Source organism: Cherax quadricarinatus, chromosome 6 (genome assembly GCF_038502225.1).
Source record: "Cherax quadricarinatus isolate ZL_2023a chromosome 6, ASM3850222v1, whole genome shotgun sequence".
NCBI lineage: Eukaryota > Metazoa > Arthropoda > Malacostraca > Decapoda > Parastacidae > Cherax > Cherax quadricarinatus.
Window position 1 is genome coordinate 7,660,541 of NC_091297.1, and position 25,156 is coordinate 7,685,696.

Below are 25,156 nucleotides of genomic sequence, written 5' to 3' on the forward strand. Positions count from 1 at the left end.
CCATGGGTATGGGGTGACTACCGCCCACACCATGGGTATGGGGTGACTACCGCCCACACCATGGGTATGGGGTGACTACCGCCCACACCATGGGTATGGGGTGACTACCGCCCACACCATTGGAATGGGGTGACTACCGCCCACACCATGGGTATGGGGTGACTACCGCCCACACCATGGGTATGGGGTGACTACCGCCCACACCATGGGTATGGGGTGCATAATAAAAATGTTAAACTATCTGTGAGAACCGTCTTCGGCAAGAGTTGCAGGAAGTCTGACTATTCCGCTCCACGAGTTGAAGACATCACATAATTGGCGAACTTTCTCGTGATTGGCGGATGAACCAGCTGGTAACATTACTCACAAAATCGTAATGACACGACTGCAAACAAACCACGGTACGGGTAAGGTTAGAATCCATGGTAAGTGATTTGTAAAACTCCAGGCCAGTGCGTAAGCCACTGGGACAGCTGGCTACAATAAGATCCAGCCAACTAGATATATATATATATATATATATATATATATATATATATATATATATATATATATATATATATATATATATATATATATATATATGCACCATAGGAAGGTTAGCACGGGCCACCGCTGTGACCACAGATGCAAGTGAGTTTTACGACTCGCGCGCCATGGGTTCTAATCCCCACCCTTACGGTGGTTTGGTAGCATAACAGTGGGGCCCCGGCTGCTGTACTCTGAACTACTGGTTCACTGGTCGGGAGGACATGTCTGTGTGGGTGCGTGACATACCCCGAATATACATGATGTAAGGATACATGCCAGGATGATGCATAATGCGAGGATACATACCAAGGTGGTACATAATGTGAGGATACATACCAAGATGGTACATAATGTGAGGATACATACCAAGATGGTACATAATGTGAGGATACATACCAAGATGGTACATAATGTGAGGATACATACCAAGATGGTACATAATGTGAGGATACATACCAAGATGGTACATAATGTGAGGATACATACCAAGATGGTACATAATGTGAGGATACATACCAAGATGGTACATAATGTGAGGATACATACCAAGATGGTACACAATGTGAGGATACATACCAAGATGGTACACAATGTGAGGATACATACCAAGATGGTACACAATGTGAGGATACATACCAAGATGGTACATAATGTGAGGATACATACCAAGGTGGTACATAATGTGAGGATACATACCAAGATGGTACATAATGTGAGGATACATACCAAGATGGTACATAATGTGAGGATACATACCAAGGTGGTACATAATGTGAGGATACATACCAAGATGGTACATAATGTGAGGATACATACCAAGGTGGTACATAATGTGAGGATACATACCAAGATGGTACATAATGTGAGGATACATACCAAGATGGTACATAATGTGAGGATACATACCAAGATGGTACATAATGTGAGGATACATACCAAGATGGTACATAATGTGAGGATACATACCAAGGTGGTGGTGGCATGTTAGGATGCTAGTTTCTTGACATAACTAGAGGATGCCTCTAAAGTTTGGCCGCAAAGTTAGTGTCTCTTACTGGAAATTTTGAATTAGTTTGAGTCTTTTCGTGTCCTAATTTGTCATTTTTGCTGAAAAAATCAAAATGTCAATTTCCATGTGATAACTTGTAACTGTGTCTTCTGGTTGGCTTCCATTCTACAGCACTGATATTTAACCGCTTGACATACTTAGGCCGCACTCTGCACTATTCCACCCCTCGAGGAAGGTTCCTTGACGCTAGGGAATTGGATCTGTGCTCCAGTTCCCCGAATTAAGCCTCAGTACCGTCCACATCCCCCTCCCCCACAGGCCCTGTACAATCCTACGGGTTTTAGCGCTTCCCTCTTTATAATAATAATAATAATAATAATAATAATAATAATAATAATAATAATAATAATAATAATAATAATAATAATGAACTATTCCAGTCACGTGCATTGAAGTAGAGGGGGCTGGGGTTATGCAGTACTAGGATACCTTTCTGGGATAGCGAAGTGAGTATCCTCACTGGTAGTGAGGGAGTATCCTCACTGGTAGTGAGGGAGTATCCTCACTGGTAGTGAGAGAGTATCCTCACTGGTAGTGAGGGAGTATTCTCACTGGTAGTTAGGGAGTATCCTCACTGTTAGTGAGAGAGTATCCTCACTGGTAGTGAGGGAGTATCCTCACTGTTAGTGAGAGAGCATCCTCACTGGTAGTGAGGGAGTATCCTCACTGGAAATGAGAGTATCCTCACTGGTAGTGAGGGAGTATCCTCACTGGTAGTGAGAGAGTATCCTCACTGGTAGTGAGGGAGTATCCTCACTGGTAGTGAGAGAGTATCCTCACTGGTAGTGAGAGAGTATCCTCACTGGTAGTGAGGGAGTATCCTCACTGGTAGTGAGAGACTATCCTCACTGGTAGTGAGGGAGTATCCTCACTGGTAGTGAGAGAGTATCCTCACTGGTAGTGAGAGAGCATCCTCACTGGTAGTGAGGGAGTATCCTCACTGGTAATGAGAGTATCCTCACTGGTAGTGAGGGAGTATCCTCACTGGTAGTGAGAGAGTATCCTCACTGGTAGTGAGAGACTATCCTCACTGGTAGTGAGGGAGTATCCTCACTGGTAGTGAGAGAGTATCCTCACTGGTAGTGAGAGAGTATCCTCACTGGTAGTGAGGGAGTATCCTCACTGGTAGTGAGGGAGTATCCTCACTGGTAGTGAGAGAGTATCCTCACTGGTAGTGAGGGAGTATCCTCACTGGTAGTGAGGGAGTATCCTCACTGGTAGTGAGGGAGTATCCTCACTGGTAGTGAGAGAGTATCCTCACTGGTAGTGAGAGACTATCCTCACTGGTAGTGAGGGAGTATCCTCACTGGTAGTGAGAGAGTATCCTCACTGGTAGTGAGAGAGTATCCTCACTGGTAGTGAGGGAGTATCCTCACTGGTAGTGAGAGAGTATCCTCACTGGTAGTGAGAGAGTATCCTCACTGGTAGTGAGGGAGTATCCTCACTGGTAGTGAGGGAGTATCCTCACTGGTAGTGAGGGAGTATCCTCACTGGTAGTGAGAGAGTATCCTCACTGGTAGTGAGAGAGTATCCTCACTGGTAGTGAGAGAGTATCCTCACTGGTAGTGAGAGAGTATCCTCACTGGTAGTGAGAGAGTATCCTCACTGGTAGTGAGGAGTGAGGTATGTCACAGTTTACTCAGACATTAATACATTACTCAACTCACTGACAGCGTCAACACTCACTAGGGATGGAAAATATGTACATGTGACCTCCCCTCATCCCTCAAACCCTGCTCCCACAACCCCCTCCTCCTACAACCCCCTCCTTCCACAACCCCCTCCATCCACAACCTCCTTTCAAAAATTGGAATACTCTGAACTACTGACTTAATTCTTCGCAAGTTAGAGTTTGCCTATTAAAGCAGAATTTAATTTCCAGCATTGTTCTACCACGACCAGCAAACCTCGGAACTGATTTTAGGAACCTGAACACAAAATCCTTCAGAACCTTCTGTATGAAATATATTGGACTATTCACCGAGTACCCAGCTCCAGCATGGAGCCCACACCAGGTCAAGCAGGTGAAGAAACTGCTGAAGGTGCAAAGGTTTTCAACCAGGCTAGTACCAGAACTGAGAGGAATGTGCTATAAGGAGAGGTTCAAGGAACTGAACCTGACTATCTCAGAGAAGAGAAAGACAAGGGGAGACATAATTACTACGTGAAATATCTTAAGAGAAATTGATAGGAATAGATTTAATTAAGAGGACCAGGATCAAGAGACAGGTGGAAGCTGATGATACAGTTGAGACAGAAATGTCAGGAAGTATTTCTTTAGTCTCAGGCTGGTTGAAAAGTGGGACGACATGGAAGAGGCAGTGGTAGAGGCATACTCGGTACACAGCTTCAGGAATAGAAATAAATGGTAAGGCCTAAGAGGTCAGAAGTCAGTGATGTACATCAAAATGATCCAGGAGGCGGGGCCAGGAGCAAAACTGTTTGACAGCGGTAAAAGTAGTAGAAGCGCCGTGATAACAGGTATGTGCTGGGTGAACTAACAACACTGTTGTTATAACTCAATGTAACCTGACTACTCACCAACACTTGTGTTTGTTACTCGCTTATAGTCTTGTGCCGAGACAAGTGTTATGGTCCGATCAGGTGTTGTGGGGCTCTTGTGGGGTGGTGGTGGTGGTGGGGCACTTGTAGGGTGGTGGTGGTGGTGGTGGTGGTGGTGGGGCACTTGTGGGGTGGTGGTGGTGGGGCTCTTGTGGAGTGGTGGTGGTGGGGCACTTGTAGGGTTATATGCTGGTTGTGGTTGTGGTGGTGGTGGTGGTGGAGAACTTGTAGGGTTATATGCTGGTTGTGGTTGTGGTGGTGGTGGGGAACTTGTAGGGTTATATGCTGGTTGTGGTTGTGGTGGTGGTGGTGGTGGGGAACTTGTAGGGTTATATGCTGGTTGTGGTTGTGGTGGTGGTGGGGAACTTGTAGGGTTATATGCTGGTTGTGGTTGTGGTGGTGGTGGGGAACTTGTAGGGTTATATGCTGGTTGTGGTTGTGGTGGTGGTGGGGAACTTGTAGGGTTATATGCTGGTTGTGGTTGTGGTGGGGACGACTTAATATATTCATCTTCTCTTATATCTGCTTTTAACATTCTTGTACATATCTTCGCAGACTCCTCTTCATATACATACACAGGAAAAGTATTAAGTTGCTTGTAGTATATAACTTGTGCAAATTTCAAAGTATCAACACTGCAAATACTTGTACTATACAAATCCAGGGAGAGAGTGTAAGGCAGGGCCAACACCTTTCTTACGCTCAGTGTTACAAAATAATATCAAACCTGTCTAACAAGTCATAAAAACTGAATATGAAGAAAATAACATAGGTTATCACAATAAAGGGCTTTGTTAGTATCCCCAGCTAACAGCTGGAGATAACATTACCCTCACTCAACAGCTGGAGATATTTTTTTTATATAATAAGATAAACCTGGCAATAAACATTAATAATTAACACTAAATAGAGAAGCAGCAAATAATGTGGAGATGAGCGAGAAAGACACGACTGACTGGTGACAGTGTTGTACACTACCTGCATGTATTACACTTGCCATTCTCTGCTAGATTTACTCTTGCTTTTCTCACTCGCTCTGTACAGGAGGTAAAGAGATGGTGATTGAAAAGCATCCAGGCGAAACGTTACACGTTAAAAGCTTTCACGGTTGTTCGTATCTTTTGTTCACTGTGTCTAGTTTGACAATAAATAATAATAATAATAATAATAATAATAATAATAATAATAATAATAATGGTCCGGTGTTCCTATTGTAGTGAAATTTAGGTGACATTCCCTAACTAAAAGTAAAGGAAACTTGGCTTGTATCAGTATTGAATTTTGAGAATGATCTTGAGGATGGTTCAGATACACTTGATCTAATTCTTTATCTTTCCTACTGAAACTTTTCCATAGATTGTAATTAAAGTCGTCGCAGTTGCTCTTTGCTGATGACACAGTTCTTTAGGTTGGTGGATGAATTTGGAAGGGTATGTAAATGAAACAAATTAATAATGAACATAGGAAAGTGCAAGGTGGCATAAGTAAGAATAAGTGTAGGCAATGAAAGACTGGATATTAGATTAGGAGGAGGAGGGAGTATGAAAGAAGTGACTGAAATTAAGAGATTTAAAAGTTGACCTGTCTGCGGATGGCTGTGTGAAAGATGAAGTGAGCCACAGAATAGACGAGGAAGAAAAGAAAAGTAAATGGCGTGTTGAGAGATTTATGGAAAGAAGTTTATCAATGGAGGTACAAAGGGACATGTACCCAAGTATAGTGGTACCAACATTTTTATATGGGTGTGAAGAATGAGCTGTATATGTTGCAGCGAGAAAGAGGCTGGAGGTCGTGGAGAGGTCGTATCTGAGAACAATATCGTGAGTGACTGTTATGCAGAGCTGGGTTACCAAAAGTTTAATTCAGTTGGCTGAGGAGGAGTTGTTGAGGTGGTTTAGATATATAGAGTTGAAGCAGTATAGAGTGACTTAGAGGAGTGAGTAAATCTAGGTGGAGGGAAGGAAGTGGGTAGGGATCGTCCCAAGAAGGGTTGGAAAGAGGTGGTAAATGAAGTTTTGAGTGCTAGGGTTGAACATCCAGCAGGCTTGTTGTAGTGAGTGGAGACAAGTGGTTTTCGTGACGACGTGCTGTTGGAGTGTGAGCAAAGTAACCTTTATGAAGGGATTCAGGGAAAACTCATTTGCCGAGGTTGAGTCCTGGAGGTGGGAAATACAGTGAGTGCACACTTAATGAGGGGTTACTGGTAACTTAGTAAACAACGGTTACTGGTGACTTGGTTAGCTAGTTACGTTTCCTGGTAAGTATGGTAGTTAGCTGGATACAAACACTGTTGATTATACGAGGGTCATTAAGTCAGCATTTCACCTAATATTCAAGAATGCTGCACTGAGATATTCATTGCTACACTAAGATATTCATTGCTACACTAAGATATTCATTGCTACACTGAGATATTCATTGCTACACCGAGATATTCATTGCTACACGGAGATATTCATTGCTACACGGAGATATTCATTGTTACACAATGATATTCAACGTTACACGGAGATATTTATCTACACATGGCGATATTCGGGTATTTTGCTACACGGAGATATTGCTATGTGGAGATATCGCTACACGGGGATATTCGGATTTTGCAGTACAAACAGAGATAGACACTTTTCAGTGCATTCAATGTAGCTTAGTCAAGGTTGGTTACTGAGGTTTCAAGCTTATCAACTGCATGAGAGTCATTAAGGATGCATGTCAACTGTTCACCACCAGGAGAGAATACATGAATACATAAAGTAGGGACTAAAGTAAACCATGGTGTTATATATATGTATGTATATATACATACATACATATATATATAACATGCAGGGGATGAGATGAAAAGCTGTAAGCCTACTGCCTGAACATATCCCTCCAAACTGCCAATATCCCAAACCCCTCCTTCAGAGTGCAGGCATTGTACTTCCCATTTCCAGGACTCAAGTCCGGCTATTTAAAAATAACCGGTTTCCCTGAATCCCTTCACTAAATATTACCCTGCTCACACTCCAACAGCTCGTCAGGTCCCAAATACCATTCGTCTCCATTCACTCCTATCGAACACGCTCATGCACGCCTGCTGGAAGTCCAAGCCCCTCGCCCATAAAACCTCCCTTACCCATTCCTTCCAACCTTTTCGAGGACGACTCCTACCCCGTCTTCCTTCTACCGATTTAAATGCTCTCCATGTCATTCTACTTTGATCCATTCTCTCTAAATGACCAAACATCTCAACAACCCCTCTTCAGCCCTCTCACTAATACTTTTATTAACTCCACACCTTCTCCTAATTTCCACACTCCGAATTTTCTGCATAATATTTACACCACACATTGCCCTTACACAGGACATCTCCACTGCCTCCAACCGTCTCCTCGCTGCTGCATTTACCACCCAAGCTTCACACCCATATAAGAGTGTTGGTACTACTATACTTTCATACATTCCCTTCTTTGCCTCCATAGATAACGTTTTTTGACTCCACATATACCTCAACGCACCACTCACCTTTTTTCCCTCATCAATTCTATGATTAACCTCATCCTTCATAAATCCATCCGCCGACACGTCAACTCCCAAGTATCTGAAAACATTCACTTCTTCCATACTCCTCCTCCCCAATTTAATATCCAATTTTTCTTTATCTAAATCATTTGATACCCTCATCACCTTACTCTTTTCTATGTTCACTTTCAACTTTCTACCTTTACACACACTCCTGAACTCATCCACTAACCTTTGCAATTTTTCTTTAGAATCTCCCATAAGCACAGTATCATCAGCAAAAAGCAACTGTGTAAATTCCCATTTTGAATTTGATTCCCCATAATTTAATCCCACCCCTCTCCCCAACACCCTAGCATTTACTTCTTTTACAACCCCATCTATAAATATATTAAACAACCATGGTGACATTACACATCCCTGTCTAAGACCTACTTTTACCGGGAAGTATTCTCCCTCTCTTCTACACACCCTAACCTGAGCCTCACTATCCTCATAAAAACTCTTTACAGCATTTAATAACTTACCACCTATTCCATATACTTGCAACATCTGCCACATTGCTCCCCTATCCACTCTATCATATGCTTTTTCTAAATCCATAAATGCAATAAAAACTTCCCTAGCCTTATCTAAATACTGTTCACATATATGCTTCAATGTAAACACTTGATCTACACATCCCCTACCCACTCTGAAACCTCATATATATATATATATATATATATGTATATATTTTTATGTATATATATATATTTATATATATATATATATATATATATATGTATATATATATATATTAAAGGTGAATACAGGAAAGAGTAAGGTTATGAGGATAACAAAAAGATTAGGTGATGAAAGATTGAATATCAGATTGGAGGGAGAGAGTATGGAGGAGGTGAACGTATTCAGATATTTGGGAGTGGACGTGTCAGCGGATGGGTCTATGAAAGATGAGGTGAATCATAGAATTGATGAGGGAAAAAGAGTGAGTGGTGCACTTAGGAGTCTGTGGAGACAAAGAACTTTGTCCTTGGAGGCAAAGAGGGGAATGTATGAGAGTATAGTTTTACCAACGCTCTTATATGGGTGTGAAGCGTGGGTGATGAATGTTGCAGCGAGGAGAAGGCTGGAGGCAGTGGAGATGTCATGTCTGAGGGCAATGTGTGCTGTGAATATAATGCAGAGAATTCGTAGTTTGGAAGTTAGGAGGAGGTGCGGGATTACCAAAACTGTTGTCCAGAGGGCTGAGGAAGGGTTGTTGAGGTGGTTCGGACATGTAGAGAGAATGGAGCGAAACAGAATGACTTCAAGAGTGTATCAGTCTGTAGTGGAAGGAAGGCGGGGTAGGGGTCGGCCTAGGAAGGGTTGGAGGGAGGGGGTAAAGGAGGTTTTGTGTGCGAGGGGCTTGGACTTCCAGCAGGCATGCGTGAGCGTGTTTGATAGGAGTGAATGGAGACAAATGGTTTTTAATACTTGACGTGCTGTTGGAGTGTGAGCAAAGTAACATTTATGAAGGGATTCAGGGAAACCGGCAGGCCGGACTTGAGTCCTGGAGATGGGAAGTACAGTGCCTGCACTCTGAAGGAGGGGTGTTAATGTTGCAGTTTAAAAACTGTAGTGTAAAGCACCCTTCTGGCAAGACAGTGATGGAGTGAATGATGGTGAAAGTTTTTCTTTTTCGGGCCACCCTGCCTTGGTGGGAATCGGCCGGTGTGATAATAAAAAAATAAAATAAAATATATATATATATATATAACGACACTGCACTAGCCAAGGACTCGAACCCATGCTGCTTTTTCATGAAGCTCGTTGAACAAGTACACCAAACAGGGACTAGAATGAAATTAGCCTAGAGTCATCGACACCATTTATTTATTTATTTATTTACAATTTGAGCATACATACAGAGGTACAAAAAAATACAGATAAGAGCAGCATGCCAAAGCCACTTATACCATCGTGTGTCCTTGGGTAGGGAGTACAACATCCAGTTCCGCTGGATGCCCTAATCTTAAGGATCGTATGGTTAAGTGGATTAGGGCGTCATGCGTTTTCGCCCACCATGAGGCAGGCCAAAGCAGCATGGGTTCGAGTCCTTGGCTAGTGCAGTGTTGTTATATATATATATATATATATATATATATGTGTGTGTGTGTGTGTGTGTGTGTGTGTGTGTGTGTGTGTGTGTGTGTGTGTGTGTGTGTCGTGCCGAATAGGTAAAACTTGCGAATTTGGCTTAAATAGCAGAAGCTCTTCTTCCGAATAAGACAAGCGAAAATTTGTGTATGCAATAATTTCTCTCAAATCATTCTGAACCTAACGAAAAAAAATATATTTCATTGTGTTTATTATATTATTGTAAACTTATCTAAAATATATTTAGTTGGATTAGGCTAAATTAAATTGCGCTTGTTATAATAAGGTTAGGTAAGTTTTCTAAGGTTCTTTTGGTACAAAATTATTAATTTTTACATTAAGATAAATGAAAAAAAATAATCTTTCAACATATAAGAACATAAGAAATGAGGAACACTGCAACAGGCCTGTTGGCCCATACTAGGCAGATCCTTTACAATCCATCTCACTAACAAAACATTTACCCAACCAAATTTTCAAAACTACCCAAGAAATAAGAGAAAATTTTAGAAAGGACTTAATTTTAAATGAGTTCTTCATAACTGCCCAGTTTTACCTATTCGGCACAACACACACACACACACACACACACACACACACACACACACACACACACACACACACACACACACACACACACACACACACACACACACACACACGATATGCACACAACTGAGGAGGAGGCGAAAAAGCTGCTAAGTGACCTTGATACCTCAAAGGCAATGGGACCGGACAACATCTCCCCGTGGGTCCTCAGGGAGGGAGCAGGTATACTGTGTGTGCCATTAACCACAATCTTCAACACATCCCTTGAAACTGGGTAAGTACCTGAGGTATGGAAGAACTCAAATGTACCTCCCATTTTTAAAAAAGGAGACAGAAAAGAGGCACTAAATTACAGACCAGTGTCACTGACGTGTATAATATGCAAAGTCATGGAGAAGATTAACAGGAGGAGAGTGGTGGAGCACCTGGAACGGAACAAGATTATAAACGATAACCAGCACGGATTCATGGAAGGCAAATCCTGTGTCACAAACCTTCTGGAGTTCTATGACAAAGTCACAGAAGTACAACACGAGAGAGAGGGGTGGGTTGATTGCATTTTCTTGGACTACAAGAAGGCCTTCGACACAGTTCCTCACAAGCGACTAGTGCAGAAACTAGAGGATCAGGCGCGTATAACAGGAAGGACACTACAATGGATCAGAGAATATCTGACGGAGGCAACAACGAGTCATGGTACGGGACAAGGTATCGCAGTGGGCACCTGTGACGAGCGGGGTCCCACAGGGGTCGGTCCTAGGACCAGTGCTATTTCTGGTATATGTGAGTGACATGATGGAAGGGATAGACTCAGAGGTGTCCCTGTTCGCAGATGATGTGAAGTTAATGAGGAGAATTAAATCAGATGAGGACCAGGCAGGACTTCAAAGAGACCTGGACAGGCTGGACACATGGTCCAGCAACTGGCTTCTTGAATTCAACCCTGCCAAGTGCAAAGTCATGAAGATCGGAGAAGGGCAAAGAAGACTGCAGACGGAGTATAGACTAGGTGGCCAAGGACTTCAAACCTCGCTCAAGGAGAAAGATCTTGGGGCGACCATAACACCGAACACGTCTCCGGAGGCACACATCAAGCAGATAACTGCTGCAGCATATGGGCGCCTGGCAAACCTGAGAATAGCGTTCCGATACCTTAGTAAGGAATCGTTCAAGACACTGTACACTGTGTACATCAGGCCCATACTGGAGTATGTAGTATCATTTTGGAACCCACACCTGGGCAAACACGTCAAGAAATTAGAGAAAGTGCAAAGGTTTGCAACAAGGCTAGTTCCGGAGCTCAGGGGTATGTCCTACGAAGAAAGGTTGAGGGAAATCGGACTGACGACATGGGAGGACAGGCGGGTCAGGGGAGACATGATAAGACATACAAAATACTGCATTGAATAGATAAGGTAGACAGAGACAGGTTGTTCCAGAGAGGGGACACAGAAACAAGGGGTCACAATTGGAAGCTGAAGACTCCGAAGAGTCAGAGGGACGTTAGGAAGTATTTCTTCAGTCATAGAGTCGTCAGGAAGTGGAATAGCCTAGCAAGTGAAGTAGTGGAGGCAGGAACCATACATAGTTTTAAGACGAGGTATGACAAAGTTCTGGAAGCAGAGAGAGAGAAAGAGAGGACCTAGTAGCGATCAGCGAAGAGGCGGGGCCATTAGCTGAGTCTCGACCCCTGCAACCACAATTAGGTGAGTACACACACACACACTGAGGGACATACACCTCGCGATGTGTAACTTTAGGACAAGGGGAGAGAGAGGAGGCGATGAAGTGTAGGGGGAGGGGGGAACGGGGGCGAGGGAAATGGGAGGAGGCGGAGAGAAAAGGGTAAAGAACACCTGTGTTTTGATCTTCAGGTGTTCATAGCAGTCCCTATGAAAACTTGCGTGTGTGTGTGTGTGTGTGTGTACTCACCTATTTGTATTCACCTATTTGTGGATGCAGGGGTCGAGTCATAGCTCCTGGCTCCGCCTCTTCGCTGATTGCTACTAGGTCCTCTCTCTCCCTGCCCCATGAGCTTTATCATACCTCGCCTTAAAACTATGTATGGTTCCCGCCTCCACTTCGTCACTTTCTAGGCTATTCCACGGCCTGACAACTCTATGACTGAAGAAATACTTCCTAACATCCCTTTGATTCATCTGAGTCTTCAACTTCCAATTGTGACCTCTTGTGTCTGTGTCCCTTCTCTGGAACATCCCGTCTTTGTCCACCTTGTCTATTCCGCGCAGTATTTTATATGTCGTTATCATGTCTCCCCTGACCCTCCTGTCCTCCAGTGTCGTCAGGCCGATTTCCCTCAACCTTTCTTCGTAGGACAATCCCCGTAGCTCTGGGACTAGTCTTGTTGCAAACCTTTGCACTTTCTCTAATTTCTTGACGTGCTTGACTAGGTGTGGATTCCAAACTGGTGCTGCATACTCCAGTATGGGCCTGACGTAAATGGTATACAGAGTCTTGAACGAATCCTTACTGAGGTATCGGAACGCTATCCGTAGGTTTGCCAGGCGCCCGTGTGCTGCAGCAGTTATCTGATTGATGTGCGCCTCAGGAGATATGCTCGGTGTTATACTCACCCCTAGATCTTTTTCCTTGAGTGAGGTTTGCAGTCTTTGGCCATCTAAACTATATTGTGTCTGTGGTCTTCTTTGCCCTTCCCCAATCTTCGTGACTTTGCATTTGGCAGGGTTATACTCAAGGAGCCAGTTCCTGGACCAGGCTTGTAGCCTGTCCAGGTCTCTTTGTAGTCCTGCCTGATCCTCATCCGATTTGATTCTTCTCATTAACTTCACATCGTCCGCAAACAAGGACACTTCTGAGTCTATCCCTTCCGTTATGTCGTTCACATATACCAAGAACAGCACAGGTCCTAGGACTGACCCCTGTGGAACCCCGCTTGTCACAGGCGCCCACTCTGACACCTCGTCACGTACCATGACTCGTTGTTGCCTCCCTGTCAGGTATTCTCTGATCCACTGCAGCGCCTTTCCTGTTATGTGTGTGTGTGTGTGTGTGTGTGTGTGTGTGACCTCAATCACAGATGTGCGCATGTGTTTGGCCACATGTTTATGTATGTGTTAACCTGTGTGTGATTACATGTTGGTTGTTACAGGTGCACAGTCTTATTGGTGAGAAGCATCTGTAACTACCAACACCCAGACTGTCACCCACAACACTTGACTAACACCCAGACTGTCACCCATAGCAGTTGACTAACACCTAGGATGTCACCCACAACAGTTGACTAACAGCTAGGATGTCACCCATAGCAGTTGACTAACACCTAGGATGTCACCCACAACAGTTGACTAACACCTAGGATGTCACCCACAACAGTTGCTAACACCTAGGATGTCACCCACAACAGTTGCTAACACCTAGAATGTCACCCATAACAGTTGATTAACACGTAGGATGTCGCCCACAGCAGTTGACTAACACCCACACTGTCACCCACAGCAGATGACTGACACCCACAACAGTTGACTAACCCCCAAAGTCACCCACAACAGTTGACTAACATCCAGGTGTACCTGGAAGTTGTTCTAGGGGTCAGCGTCCCCGTGGCCCAATCCTTGACCAGGTGCTTCAGGGCCTGATCAACCAGGCTGCTACTGCTTGCCGGACGTATTCCAACGTACGAACCCAGCCTGGTTAGTCAGGTATTAGGTATCTGTCCATCTCACTCTTGAAGACAACCAGGGATCTATTTGTAATTCCCCTTATAGCTGGTTGGAAGCTGTTGAACAGTCTTGGGCCCTAGATACTTTTTGTGTTTTCTCTTAGTGTACTCATGTCTCTCCTACTTTTCATTGGGGGAATACAGCATCATCTGCCCAGTCTGTTGCTTTCGTATAGAGGAATTTCTATGTGCAGACTTGGGACCAGTCCGTTTAGGATTTTCCAGGTGTAGATTATGATGTATCTCTCTCGCCTGAGCTCCAGGGAGTACAAGTCAAGAGACTGCAAACATTCCGAGTATTAAAGTGCTTGACTGAAATTATGTGTTCAGTGAAGGTTCTCTGTACATTCTCAAGATCTGCAATTTCACCTGCTTTGAATGGAAGTGTTAGTGTATAGCAGTAATCTAGCCTAGAGAGAACAAATGATTTAGAAAGGATCATCATTGGCTTGGAATCCCTTGTTGTGAAAGTTTTCATTATCCATCCTATCATTTTCCTCACAGATGTGATAATGACACTGTTGTGATTCTTGAAGGTGAGATCCTCTGACATTAACACTCACAAGTTTTTCACATTACTTTTTCACTATTGTGTAGTTAGAGTTTGCAGTAAACTCAGTTCTAGTTATTATTTCCTCAACGGAGTAATTGAAATTTGTTGAACATTAAAATGGTATAAAATACCGACAGGTTGTTAGGTAAGACACATATGCAACAGTTAGGTATCTTTATTATGAAACGTTTCGCCTACACAGTAGGCTTCTTCAGTCAAGTACAGAAAAGTTGATAGAAGCAGAAGATACTTGAAGACGATGTAATCAGTCCATCACCCTTAAAGTTTTGAGGTGGTCAGTCCCTCAGTCTGGAGAAGAGCAATGCTCCATAGTATGAAACAATAGTATGGAACAATGCTCTTCTCCAGACTGTGGGACTGACCACCTCAAAACTTTAAGGGTGATGGACTGATTACATCGTCTTCAAGTATCTTCTGCTTCTATCAACTTTTCTGTACTTGACTGAAGAAGCCTACTGTGTAGGCGAAACGTTTCATAATAAAGATACCTAACTGTTGCATATGTGTCTTACCTAACAACTGAAATTTGTTGTTGAACCTCATAATGTTTTCCGTTGCCCACTGGATAACTTGGTTTATATCCCCTTGGAGATTTACCGTGTCCTCAGTGGATGAAAGTTATATGCAGATTCTAGTATCATCTGCACAGGAAGACACGGTGCAGCTGTTTCAACTAGTCAATAGACATGTGTCTATACAGCTTGATCTGCTTAGGCATCCAACCCGGGTCCTTTCTCTTGTTCACTCTAACCACTGTACCATTGATCCCTTGTATATATATCTGTGTACTTTCCTTGTTGTTGATGTCGGGGGTCGATTCACAGTTCTTGGTCTCTCCTGTCACTTTCCACCTTGTTTTTCTTTATACATTCCCACTCTATCCTACCCTATCCTGTCGTACCCGTATTGGAAGCTGCTCAGCTTCTCACTTGTCCAGATAATTCTTCTCTGTATATTTGTATACGTATCCAGTTTAATGACAATGGATATCACGTTGGCGTGTATTTTTTTGTTTTATTCCTTCTCGTAACTCCTTATTTATATGTCAGTGGGGTGGGGGAGGAAAGGGGAGGGGGTACTTGGTAGCTACGGTTACTAGGTAATGCCTGCGGTGTAGGCGATACGTTTCGGAAATTTTGGTATCCAAGTGTTACACATGTTTACTGTTGTAGACGTGATGTGAATGGATAGCAAACAGTTATTTGGTGGGGTGGGGGGAGGGGGGAGTGGGATGAAGCACCGTGGTGGGTGTGGGGTAGTGTGGGGTTTTGTGGGAAGGGGGGAGGGCTGATGTGGATGATGGAGGCCAGATATAGATGCTGTCTCTAAAGATATAATCTGATCTCTGGAAAGATATTGTGCAGCCTAGATTCTCTGTCTCTGTGTCTCTCTGTCTCTGACTCTCTCTCTCTCTCTCTCTCTCTCTCTCTCTCTCTCTCTCTCTCTCTCTCTCTCTCTCTCTCTCTGCGTATCTTATTCAAAAAAAAAAAAAAAAACTTTTACCAACCCAGAAACATTTTTTTAAGATTGGTTTTTCCCTTAATTACAAAATGGTCCTGGAGTCTGGTTGGTAAAGACCGTTCTTAGTAGACTTAGGCAAGCTCATTCCTGGCTCCCCAATCACCTAATCTCTCATCACTATTGCTCCAGACATCACCTACTCAAACTTCACCTTTTCCCCACTTCGCCTATTAGGGGCTTCTACATGTCTAGACTCTTACATGCAGTGTCTGTGTCTGCAGTCTCCTTCCATGTTGATCTTGATTTGTTCCAGCCCCGTCACGTTTGATTGTTATCCTCTAGAGTCTAACATCACTTGTGTATAGAGTTGTATCTGACACCACTATCTTTCAGGGACATATTAAACACAGAACCTTAGCTACTAACATTAAAGCTTCCTAAGACCAACAGCCTTGAGCGTGGATGTACACGTCTAGGGGTACGTCAGATGCTTAGGAAGGTCACTGGAGGGTCGTGGAACACTCACGGTACCCCGTAATGTACAGTAATACACGCAGACATACACACACACACACACACACACACACACACACACACACACACACACACACACACACACACACACACACACACACACACACACACACACACACACATACATCTCCTGAAGCGCACATCAACCAAATAACTGCTGCAGCATATGGGCGTCTAGCAAACCTCAGAACAGCATTCCGACATCGTAATAAGGAATCGTTCAGGACCCTGTACACCGTGTACGTTAGGCCCATATTGGAGTAGCGGCACCAGTTTGGAACCCACACCTAGCCAAGCACGTAAAGAAACTAGAGAAAGTGCAAAGGTTTGCAACAAGACTAGTCCCAGAGCTAAGAGGTATGTCCTACGAGGAGAGATTAAGGAAAATCAACCTGACGACACTGGAGGACAGGAGAGATAGGGGGGACATGATAACGACATACAAAATACTGAGAGGAATTGACAAGGTGGACAAAGACAGGATGTTCTAGAGATTGGACACAGTAACAAGGGGACACAGTTGGAAGTTGAAGACACAGATGAATCACAGGGATGTTAGGAAGTATTTCTTCAGCCACAGAGTAGTCAGTAAGTGGAATAGTTTGGGAAGCGATGTAGTGGAGGCAGGATCCATACATAGCTTTAAGCAGAGGTATGATAAAGCTCACGGTTCAGGGAGAGTGGCCTAGTAGCGATCAGTGAAGAGGCTGGGCCAGGAGCTTGGACTCGACCCCTGCAACCTCAACTAGGTGAGTACACACACACACACACACACACACACACACACACTCACACACACAGGAACAAGGGGATACTGCTGGAAGCTGAAAACCCAGATGAGTCATGGGGATGTTAGGAAGTATTTCTTTAGCCGTAGAGTTGTCAGGGAGTGGAATTAACTGGAGAGTGAAGTAGTGGAAGCAAGTTCCATACATAGCTTTAAGATGAGGTATGATAAAGCTCATGGAGCAGGGAGAGAGTGAATTAGTATCGACCAATGAAGAGGCAGGGCCAGCAGCTATGACTCGACCCCTGCAACCACATATGGGTGAGTACACACACACACAAAAAAAAAATACACACACACATAACGATTTCCGTGTGTATATATAAATATATAAATGTATAAATGAATATCCGGCTTTTGGATAGTAAGTGTTTTCTGTGATTATCTTGTATGCATTATATATATATATATATATATATATATATATATATATATATATATATATATATATATATATATATATATATATATATATATATATATATATATATATAATAGTTAAAGATGACTTAATTCCACGTGCTCTCGTGAGCTCTGAGTTACATTCTCAGGGATTAATGGTGAAGGCAACAATAAGGTGCGTGTTGTATACTGGACAGATGCAACAAGCACACGCACATACCATGCGTAGGTCAGATGCGTTATAAATTCAGATGTGTTTCCAGTGTGGAGGTGACATTACCAGAGGAGAGTTACTTGACTCAGGTACCCGAGTCTTTTAAACTAAACTCAGTCAGGTCAAGACTGGTATGTCACCATTGTTTAAAATTTCTCATATTCTTTTATGAACACTTCTAGGTCATAAAGAACAAAATGGTACAATACCGTGACTGGTACAATACCGTGACTGGTACGGTACCGTGACTGCAACAATACCGTGACTGGTACGGTACCGTGACTGCAACAATACCGTGACTGGAACAATACCGTGACTGGAACAATACACAAATAACCCGCACATAGAAACTTACGGCTACTTTTCGGTCCGACTTGGACCATTAACTAGTCACCCACTGACACATGAAGGTAAGGGAGTCAGTATACACACGAGAGGAGGGAAGGACTTATGCTCTCATTGCAATCAGTAATATTATTCAGTACACCAAATTGCATGGAACACCTTTCTCAGTGTTTAATCAGTAGGGTGTTTAAAGTATTGTACAGGAATAAACTGCAGCACTGCATAACCCTTTTGGGTTTAGCGCTTTCTTATGATTAAAATAATAACAGGGATAAACAGCATTGCACTTATGGCAAGCCCTGATGTTATGTTTGGGTTAAAAATCTGAATTCCAGATTTCTTCCAGTCTGTCCTACGTAAAATTTGTTTCAGGTTTGTACAGTCATTGGCATTTTTAGTAAAAAAAAAAAATCAAATTTGGAGTTTTAAATGCAATACTGATGTTAAAGTTTGTAAGTAGAGATGAACTTTTAACGTGGGTCGTGAGTTTCTTGTCTTGGCAATCTGCTCCTTCAAGTTTTTAATGATTTATGAATAAAGTTTTTTGGGGGGGATCTTCGTATGTGAAGTGAGTACAAAAACACAGTGCTAAAGAACATGGAGAAGAACACTGAACACTTAACTCTGTTATATGACGAATAATAGTGTACGAATGCACGCACATTCGTTGGCTTCCTTTATGATTTCAACCGAAATTCTTAAATTCTTTTAATAATTAAAAACTCTGGAAATATTAATGAACTTTTTCTTCAAGCCGAACTGTAAATTTTATGGATGTAACTAAGCTATTTAACTCTTCTAGAACGTTGTTTAGCTCTCTATTCTCGACCCTCAATCATAAGCCATCATCCATATATGTATCTATAATATTTTAGCTTTAATAGTTAGAATATTGATAGTAGTTGGGTTGAATCACAGGCGAGTCGAGATGCACCTGTTGCCCATGTTCACCTAGCTGTAAATAGTTCCCCTGGCTGTAAACAGGTACAAGGATTATAGGTAGCATCCTAGATACGGTTAGTGGTTTAGATTGGACTAGGCTTTAAAAGAGCTTAGATATTGCTAGGATATTTTAGGATGAGCTGACATGGCATAACAATTCTTAGGTCGTAAACGGTATGGAGATAGGATAACAGTTGTTAGCTTGTTAGTTTGACTGTTGTAAAAGTTGTGTAACGTGTGTATGTTGTTGTTGTTGTTACAGCGACGATTCCCAAGTGTGCCGGGTGTTCTGAAGCCATCTTGGACCGCTTCATCTTAAAGGTGCTGGAGAGGACGTGGCACTCCCGGTGCCTCAAGTGTGCCGACTGTGGTGCCCAACTCACTGACAAGTGCTTCGCCAGGAACCAGCAAGTCTACTGCAAGGAAGACTTCTTCAGGTAGGTCCTGCTGAAGGGGAGAGTAAGAGATGGTGGTAGTGGCAGTAGATCACGATAAAGAATATTATGTTTATTGGCATATCAGTAAAGTTTTTGATAGAGTACAACACAAAAAAACTGTTCAAGACAGTGGCAGCACATGGTATAGGAGGAAAAATGGTTCATTTGTGGAGGCTGACAAACAGCCAGCACAGAATTCACTTAACTGGGCTGAAATCAGAATGGGAACCAGTCACAAGTGGCGTTTCACAAGGATAAGTTTTGGACCCCTTGTATATAATCTTGAAGGAATAAAAGTGACTTATGTAAATTCACTGAAAGCGCAAAAGTAGGCAGATATCATTAAACTTCAGAATGATTTAGACAGACTCATTTTCTGGTTGGAAAAATGGCTAATGTGGAAAAGTGCAACATTCACATCCTCGGGAATGAAAACAACCCCTATGGCTTCAAAAAACAGAACGCAAAAAAATGGGAGTTGTGGTAAGCGTAAGTCTGAAGCCAAGACAGTGTCTAGGTGTCCGTAATAAGACTAACAGCTATTAGTAAGACTTTGTTTAAATTATAAGGCTAACTCTTGTTCTCCATACTATGGAATTGATATACATGTTTTAGAGAATGACAATATTGATCCAGTGAATGCGAAATCTTACGAAAGATAGATTGAGAACCCAGGGGGATACCACTGAAGCATACCAGTAGAAAAAGGGGTATAAATAAATTAGATTAAAGTAGGGCAATGTTGACATCTAGTGAACAGTTGGAAACAGTGGAGTCAAAGTTCCCTGAATTCTGATTTAGAAAGATGTAGGATTTTCATGTGTGGTGTTGTGATGTTCACTTGTCATGTTCTTCACTTGTCATGTTCTTCACTTGTCATGTTCTTCACTTGTGATGTTCACTTGTCATGTTCTTCACTTGTCATGTTCACTTGTCATGTTCTTCACTTGTCATGTTCTTCACTTGTCATGTTCTTCACTTGTCATGTTCTTCACTTGTGATGTTCACTTGTCATGTTCTTCACTTGTCATGTTCACTTGTCATGTTCTTCACTTGTGATGTTCACTTGTCATGTTCTTCACTTGTGATGTTCACTTGTCATGTTCTTCACTTGTCATGTTCTCCACTTACATAAGAACATAAGAACATAAGAAAGGAGGAACACTGCAGGAGGCCTGCTGGCCCATACTAGGCAGGTCCTTTACAATTCATCCCACTAACAAAACATTTACCCAACCCAATTTTCAATGCTACCCAAGAAATAAGCTCTGATGTGAAAGTCCCACTCAAATCCAACCCTTCCCACTCATGTACTTATCCAACCTAGATTTGAAACTAAACAAAGTCCTAGCCTCAATAACCCAACTAGGTAGACTGTTCCACTCATCAACTACCCTATTTCCAAACCAATACTTTCCTATGTCCTTTCTAAATCTAAACTTATCTAATTTAAATCCATTACTGCGGGTTCTCTCTTGGAGAGACATCCTCAAGACCTTATTAATATCCCCTTTATTAATACCTATCTTCCACTTATACACTTCGATCAGGTCTCCCCTCATTCTTCGTCTAACAAGTGAATGTAACTTAAGAGTCTTCAATCTTTCTTCATAAGGAAGATTTCTGATGCTATGTATTAATTTAGTCATCCTACGCTGAATGTTTTCTAACGAATTTATGTCCATTTTGTAATACGGAGACCAGAACTGAGCTGCATAATCAAGGTGAGGCCTTACTAATGATGTATAAAGCTGCAGTATGACTTCTGGACTTCTGTTGCTTACACTTCTTGATATAAATCCCAGTAATCTATTTGCCTTATTACGTACGCTTAGGCATTGCTGTCTTGGTTTAAGGTTGCTGCTCACCATAACCCCCAAGTCCTTTTCGCAATCTGTATGGCTAAGTTCTACATCATTTAACTTATAAGTACTAGGGTTATGGACACTCCCAAGCTTCAGAACCTTGCATTTATCTACATTGAACTGCATCTGCCACTTTTCTGACCAAGAATAGAGTTTGTTTAAATCCTCCTGAAGTTCCCTAACATCTACGTTTGAATCAATTATCCTACCTATCTTTGTGTCATCGGCGAATTTGCTCATATCACTAGTAATTCCCTCATCAAGATCATTGATATATATTATAAACAACAACGGGCCCAAGACTGATCCCTGTGGAACGCCACTTGTTACAGATCCCCACTCGGATTTAACCCCATTTATGGACACTCTCTGCTTCCTGTCAGTGAGCCATGACTCGATCCACGAGAGCACTTTTCCCCCAATACCATGAGCTGCCACTTTCTTTAACAGTCTCTGGTGCGGAACTCTATCAAAAGCCTTACTAAAATCTAAGTAAATAATATCAAATTCTTTATTGTGGTCAACAGCCTCAAAAGCTTTACTGAAGAAAGTTAATAAATTAGTTAGACAAGACCGGCCTCTTGTGAATCCATGCTGAGTATCATTAATCAAGCTATGCTTATCGAGATGGCTTCTTATAATCTCAGCTATAATTGACTCTAGTAATTTGCCTACAATTGAGGTCAGGCTTATTGGGCGGTAATTTGACGGTAACGACTTGTCCCCTGTTTTAAAAATAGGAGTTACATTAGCCATCTTCCACATATCAGACACTACACCTGTTTGAAGAGATAAATTAAAAATATTAGTTAATGGTTCACAGAGTTCCATTTTGCATTCCTTAAGAACCCTTGAAAAAACCTCATCAGGACCCGGCGACTTATTTTGCTTCAGTCTGTCTATCTGCCTCACAACCATCTCACTAGTGACTGTGATGTTACATAATTTATCTTCTTCTAGCCCACTGTAAAAATTAATTACTGGAATATTGTTAGTGTCTTCCTGTGTAAAAACTGAGAGAAAATAATTATTTAAAATCAAGCACATTTCATTCTCATTGTCAGTAAGGTGCCCATAGTTATTTTTAAGGGGACCTATCTTATCTCTAACTTTTGTTCTATAGACCTGGAAAAAACTTTTTGGGTTAGTTTTAGAATCCCTAGCAACTTTAATTTCATAGTCCCTTTTAGCTTTTCTTATCCCCTTTTTAATGTCCCTCTTAATGTCAATATACTGATTCATAAGATGACCCTCACCTCTTTTGATACGCCTATAAATTCCTTTCTTATGCCCTAGTAGATATTTGAGCCTATTATTCATCCATTTTGGGTCATTTCTATTTGATCTAATTTCTTTATATGGGATAAACGCTCTTTGAGCAGCATGTATAGTGTTCAGAAAACTGTCATATTGATAGCTCTCTTCGTTACCCCAGTCAACAGATGATAAGTGTTCTCTAAGCCCATCGTAATCTGCTAAGCGAAAATCTGGGACTGTTACTGAGTTATCGCTACTATCGTACTTCCATTCAATGCTAAATGTAATTGATTTGTGGTCGCTAGCACCCAGTTCCTCTGAAATTTCTAAATTATTAACAAGGGATTCATTGTTTGCCATAACTAAGTCAAGCAGGTTATTTCCCCTTGTAGGTTCTGTCACAAACTGCTTCAAAAAACAATCCTGTAATACTTCTAAGAAGTCGTACGATTCTAAATTCCCAGTCAAGAAATTCCAATCAACATGACTAAAGTTAAAGTCTCCTAGAATTACTACATTATCGTGCCTTGTGGCCTTAACAATTTCCTCCCATAGTAGTTTCCCTTGGTCCCTATCTAAGTTAGGGGGACGGTATATCACTCCTAAAATCAGTTTTTCATGCCCCTCTGAAAATTCTATCCAAACAGACTCTGTATGTGTTACTTCAGACTTAATACCCGTTTTTATGCAACAGTTCAAGCGATCTCGGACATACAATGCCACCCCACCCCCCCTCCCAATACTTCTATCTTCTTGGAACAATTTAAAACCCTGAATATGACATTCCGCAGGCATGTCCCGACTTTTTGAATTAAACCACGTCTCAGTTAAGGCAAATACATCAATGTTACCTACACTAGCAACTAATCTCAACTCGTCCATCTTATTCCTAGCACTACGGCAATTAGCATAATAAACATTGAAAGACTCTCCTTTCTCTTTACCCTTCCTGCTCATTTCTATTTTTCTACTAAACCTATTACCGTCCTTATCACCCAAGGTCCCTGGCTTTTCAATATCTATCTCGTTCTTATTATTACTAGTTCCCCTAGAACTCCTAATATTACTACACTGGGACTTCACTGTTTTCCTGCCAAAACCCATACCACTAACTATTCCTAGTTTAAAGTCCTAACTGCTCCCTCCACTGCAGTTGCCAGTGCTCCCACCCCACACCTAGATAAGTGAAACCCATCCCTAGCATACATGTCATTTCTGCCACAGAAGAGGTCCCAGTTGTCAATGAATGTTACCGCATTTTCCTTACAGTATTTGTCCAGCCAGCAATTGACACCAATTGCCCTGGACAACCATTCACTTCCAACTCCCCTCCTTGGCAAAATACCACATATGAGAGGGTTCCCACCCTTACTCCTAATTATTTCTATTGCTGCCCTATACCTGCTAATCAGGTCCTCACTCCTACGTCTGCCAACATCGTTGCCTCCAGCACTGAGACAGATAATAGGATTGCTCCCATTACCTCTCATGATGTCATCCAGACGGCTAACAATATCCTCCATCCCAGCCCCAGGAAAGCAAACTCTCTGTCTCCTACTCCTGTCCTTCAAGCAGAACGCCCTATCCATATACCTAACTTGGCTATCCCCAACAACAACAATATTCTTACCTTCCTTAATGTCTTTCGTCGTGTCGTTCCCAGTAGTCAACTCACATTCGTCGGGTAGCACTGAGAATGTATTGGATGTTTCCACAACAGTTTCCACGGCAGTCTCTTTCTTCTTCATCGTTTCTACCTTTCCATTCGTCTTCTTGATCGTCAACTTCTTTCCCTGCTGTCCAGCCACTGACCAGTTTCCCTTCTTGACCTGAGGACTCAAAACATGAGGACTACTACGAATCTTCTTGTTCTCCTCGGTCAATCGCCGAATTTCCAAATTCGCCAACCTCAATTCTTCCTTAAGCTGTTGATAAAGTTGTGATGTTCACTTGTCATGTTCTTCACTTGTGATGTTCACTTGTCATGTTCTTCACTTGTCATGTTCTTCACTTGTGATGTTCACTTGTCTTGTTCTTCATTTGTGATGTTCACTTGTCATGTTCCTCACTTGTGATGTTCACTTTTCATGTTCTTCACTTGTCATGTTCACTTGTCATGTTCTTCATTTGTGATGTTCACTTGTCTTGCTCTTCACTTGTGATGTTCTTCACTTGGGATGTTCACTTGTTATGTTCTTCACTTGTGATGTTCACTTGTGATGTTCACTTATCATGTTCTTCACTTGTGATGTTCACTTGTCATGTTCTTCACTTGTGATGTTCT

General features: G+C 42.2%; 1 protein-coding gene across 5 annotated transcripts in view; it reads left to right on the forward strand.

The window, feature by feature from the left end:
• Positions 1-25,156, forward strand: part of Lim3 (Lim3 homeobox protein) — a 192,608-nt gene that overhangs the window by 18,134 nt on the left and 149,318 nt on the right. For all 5 annotated transcript variants that reach the window (XM_070080031.1, XM_070080027.1, XM_070080033.1 and 2 more), the window contains exon 2: positions 19,576-19,750. In XM_070080031.1, the coding sequence (XP_069936132.1) occupies positions 19,576-19,750 (175 nt within the window). The remainder of the gene's footprint in view (positions 1-19,575; positions 19,751-25,156) is intronic.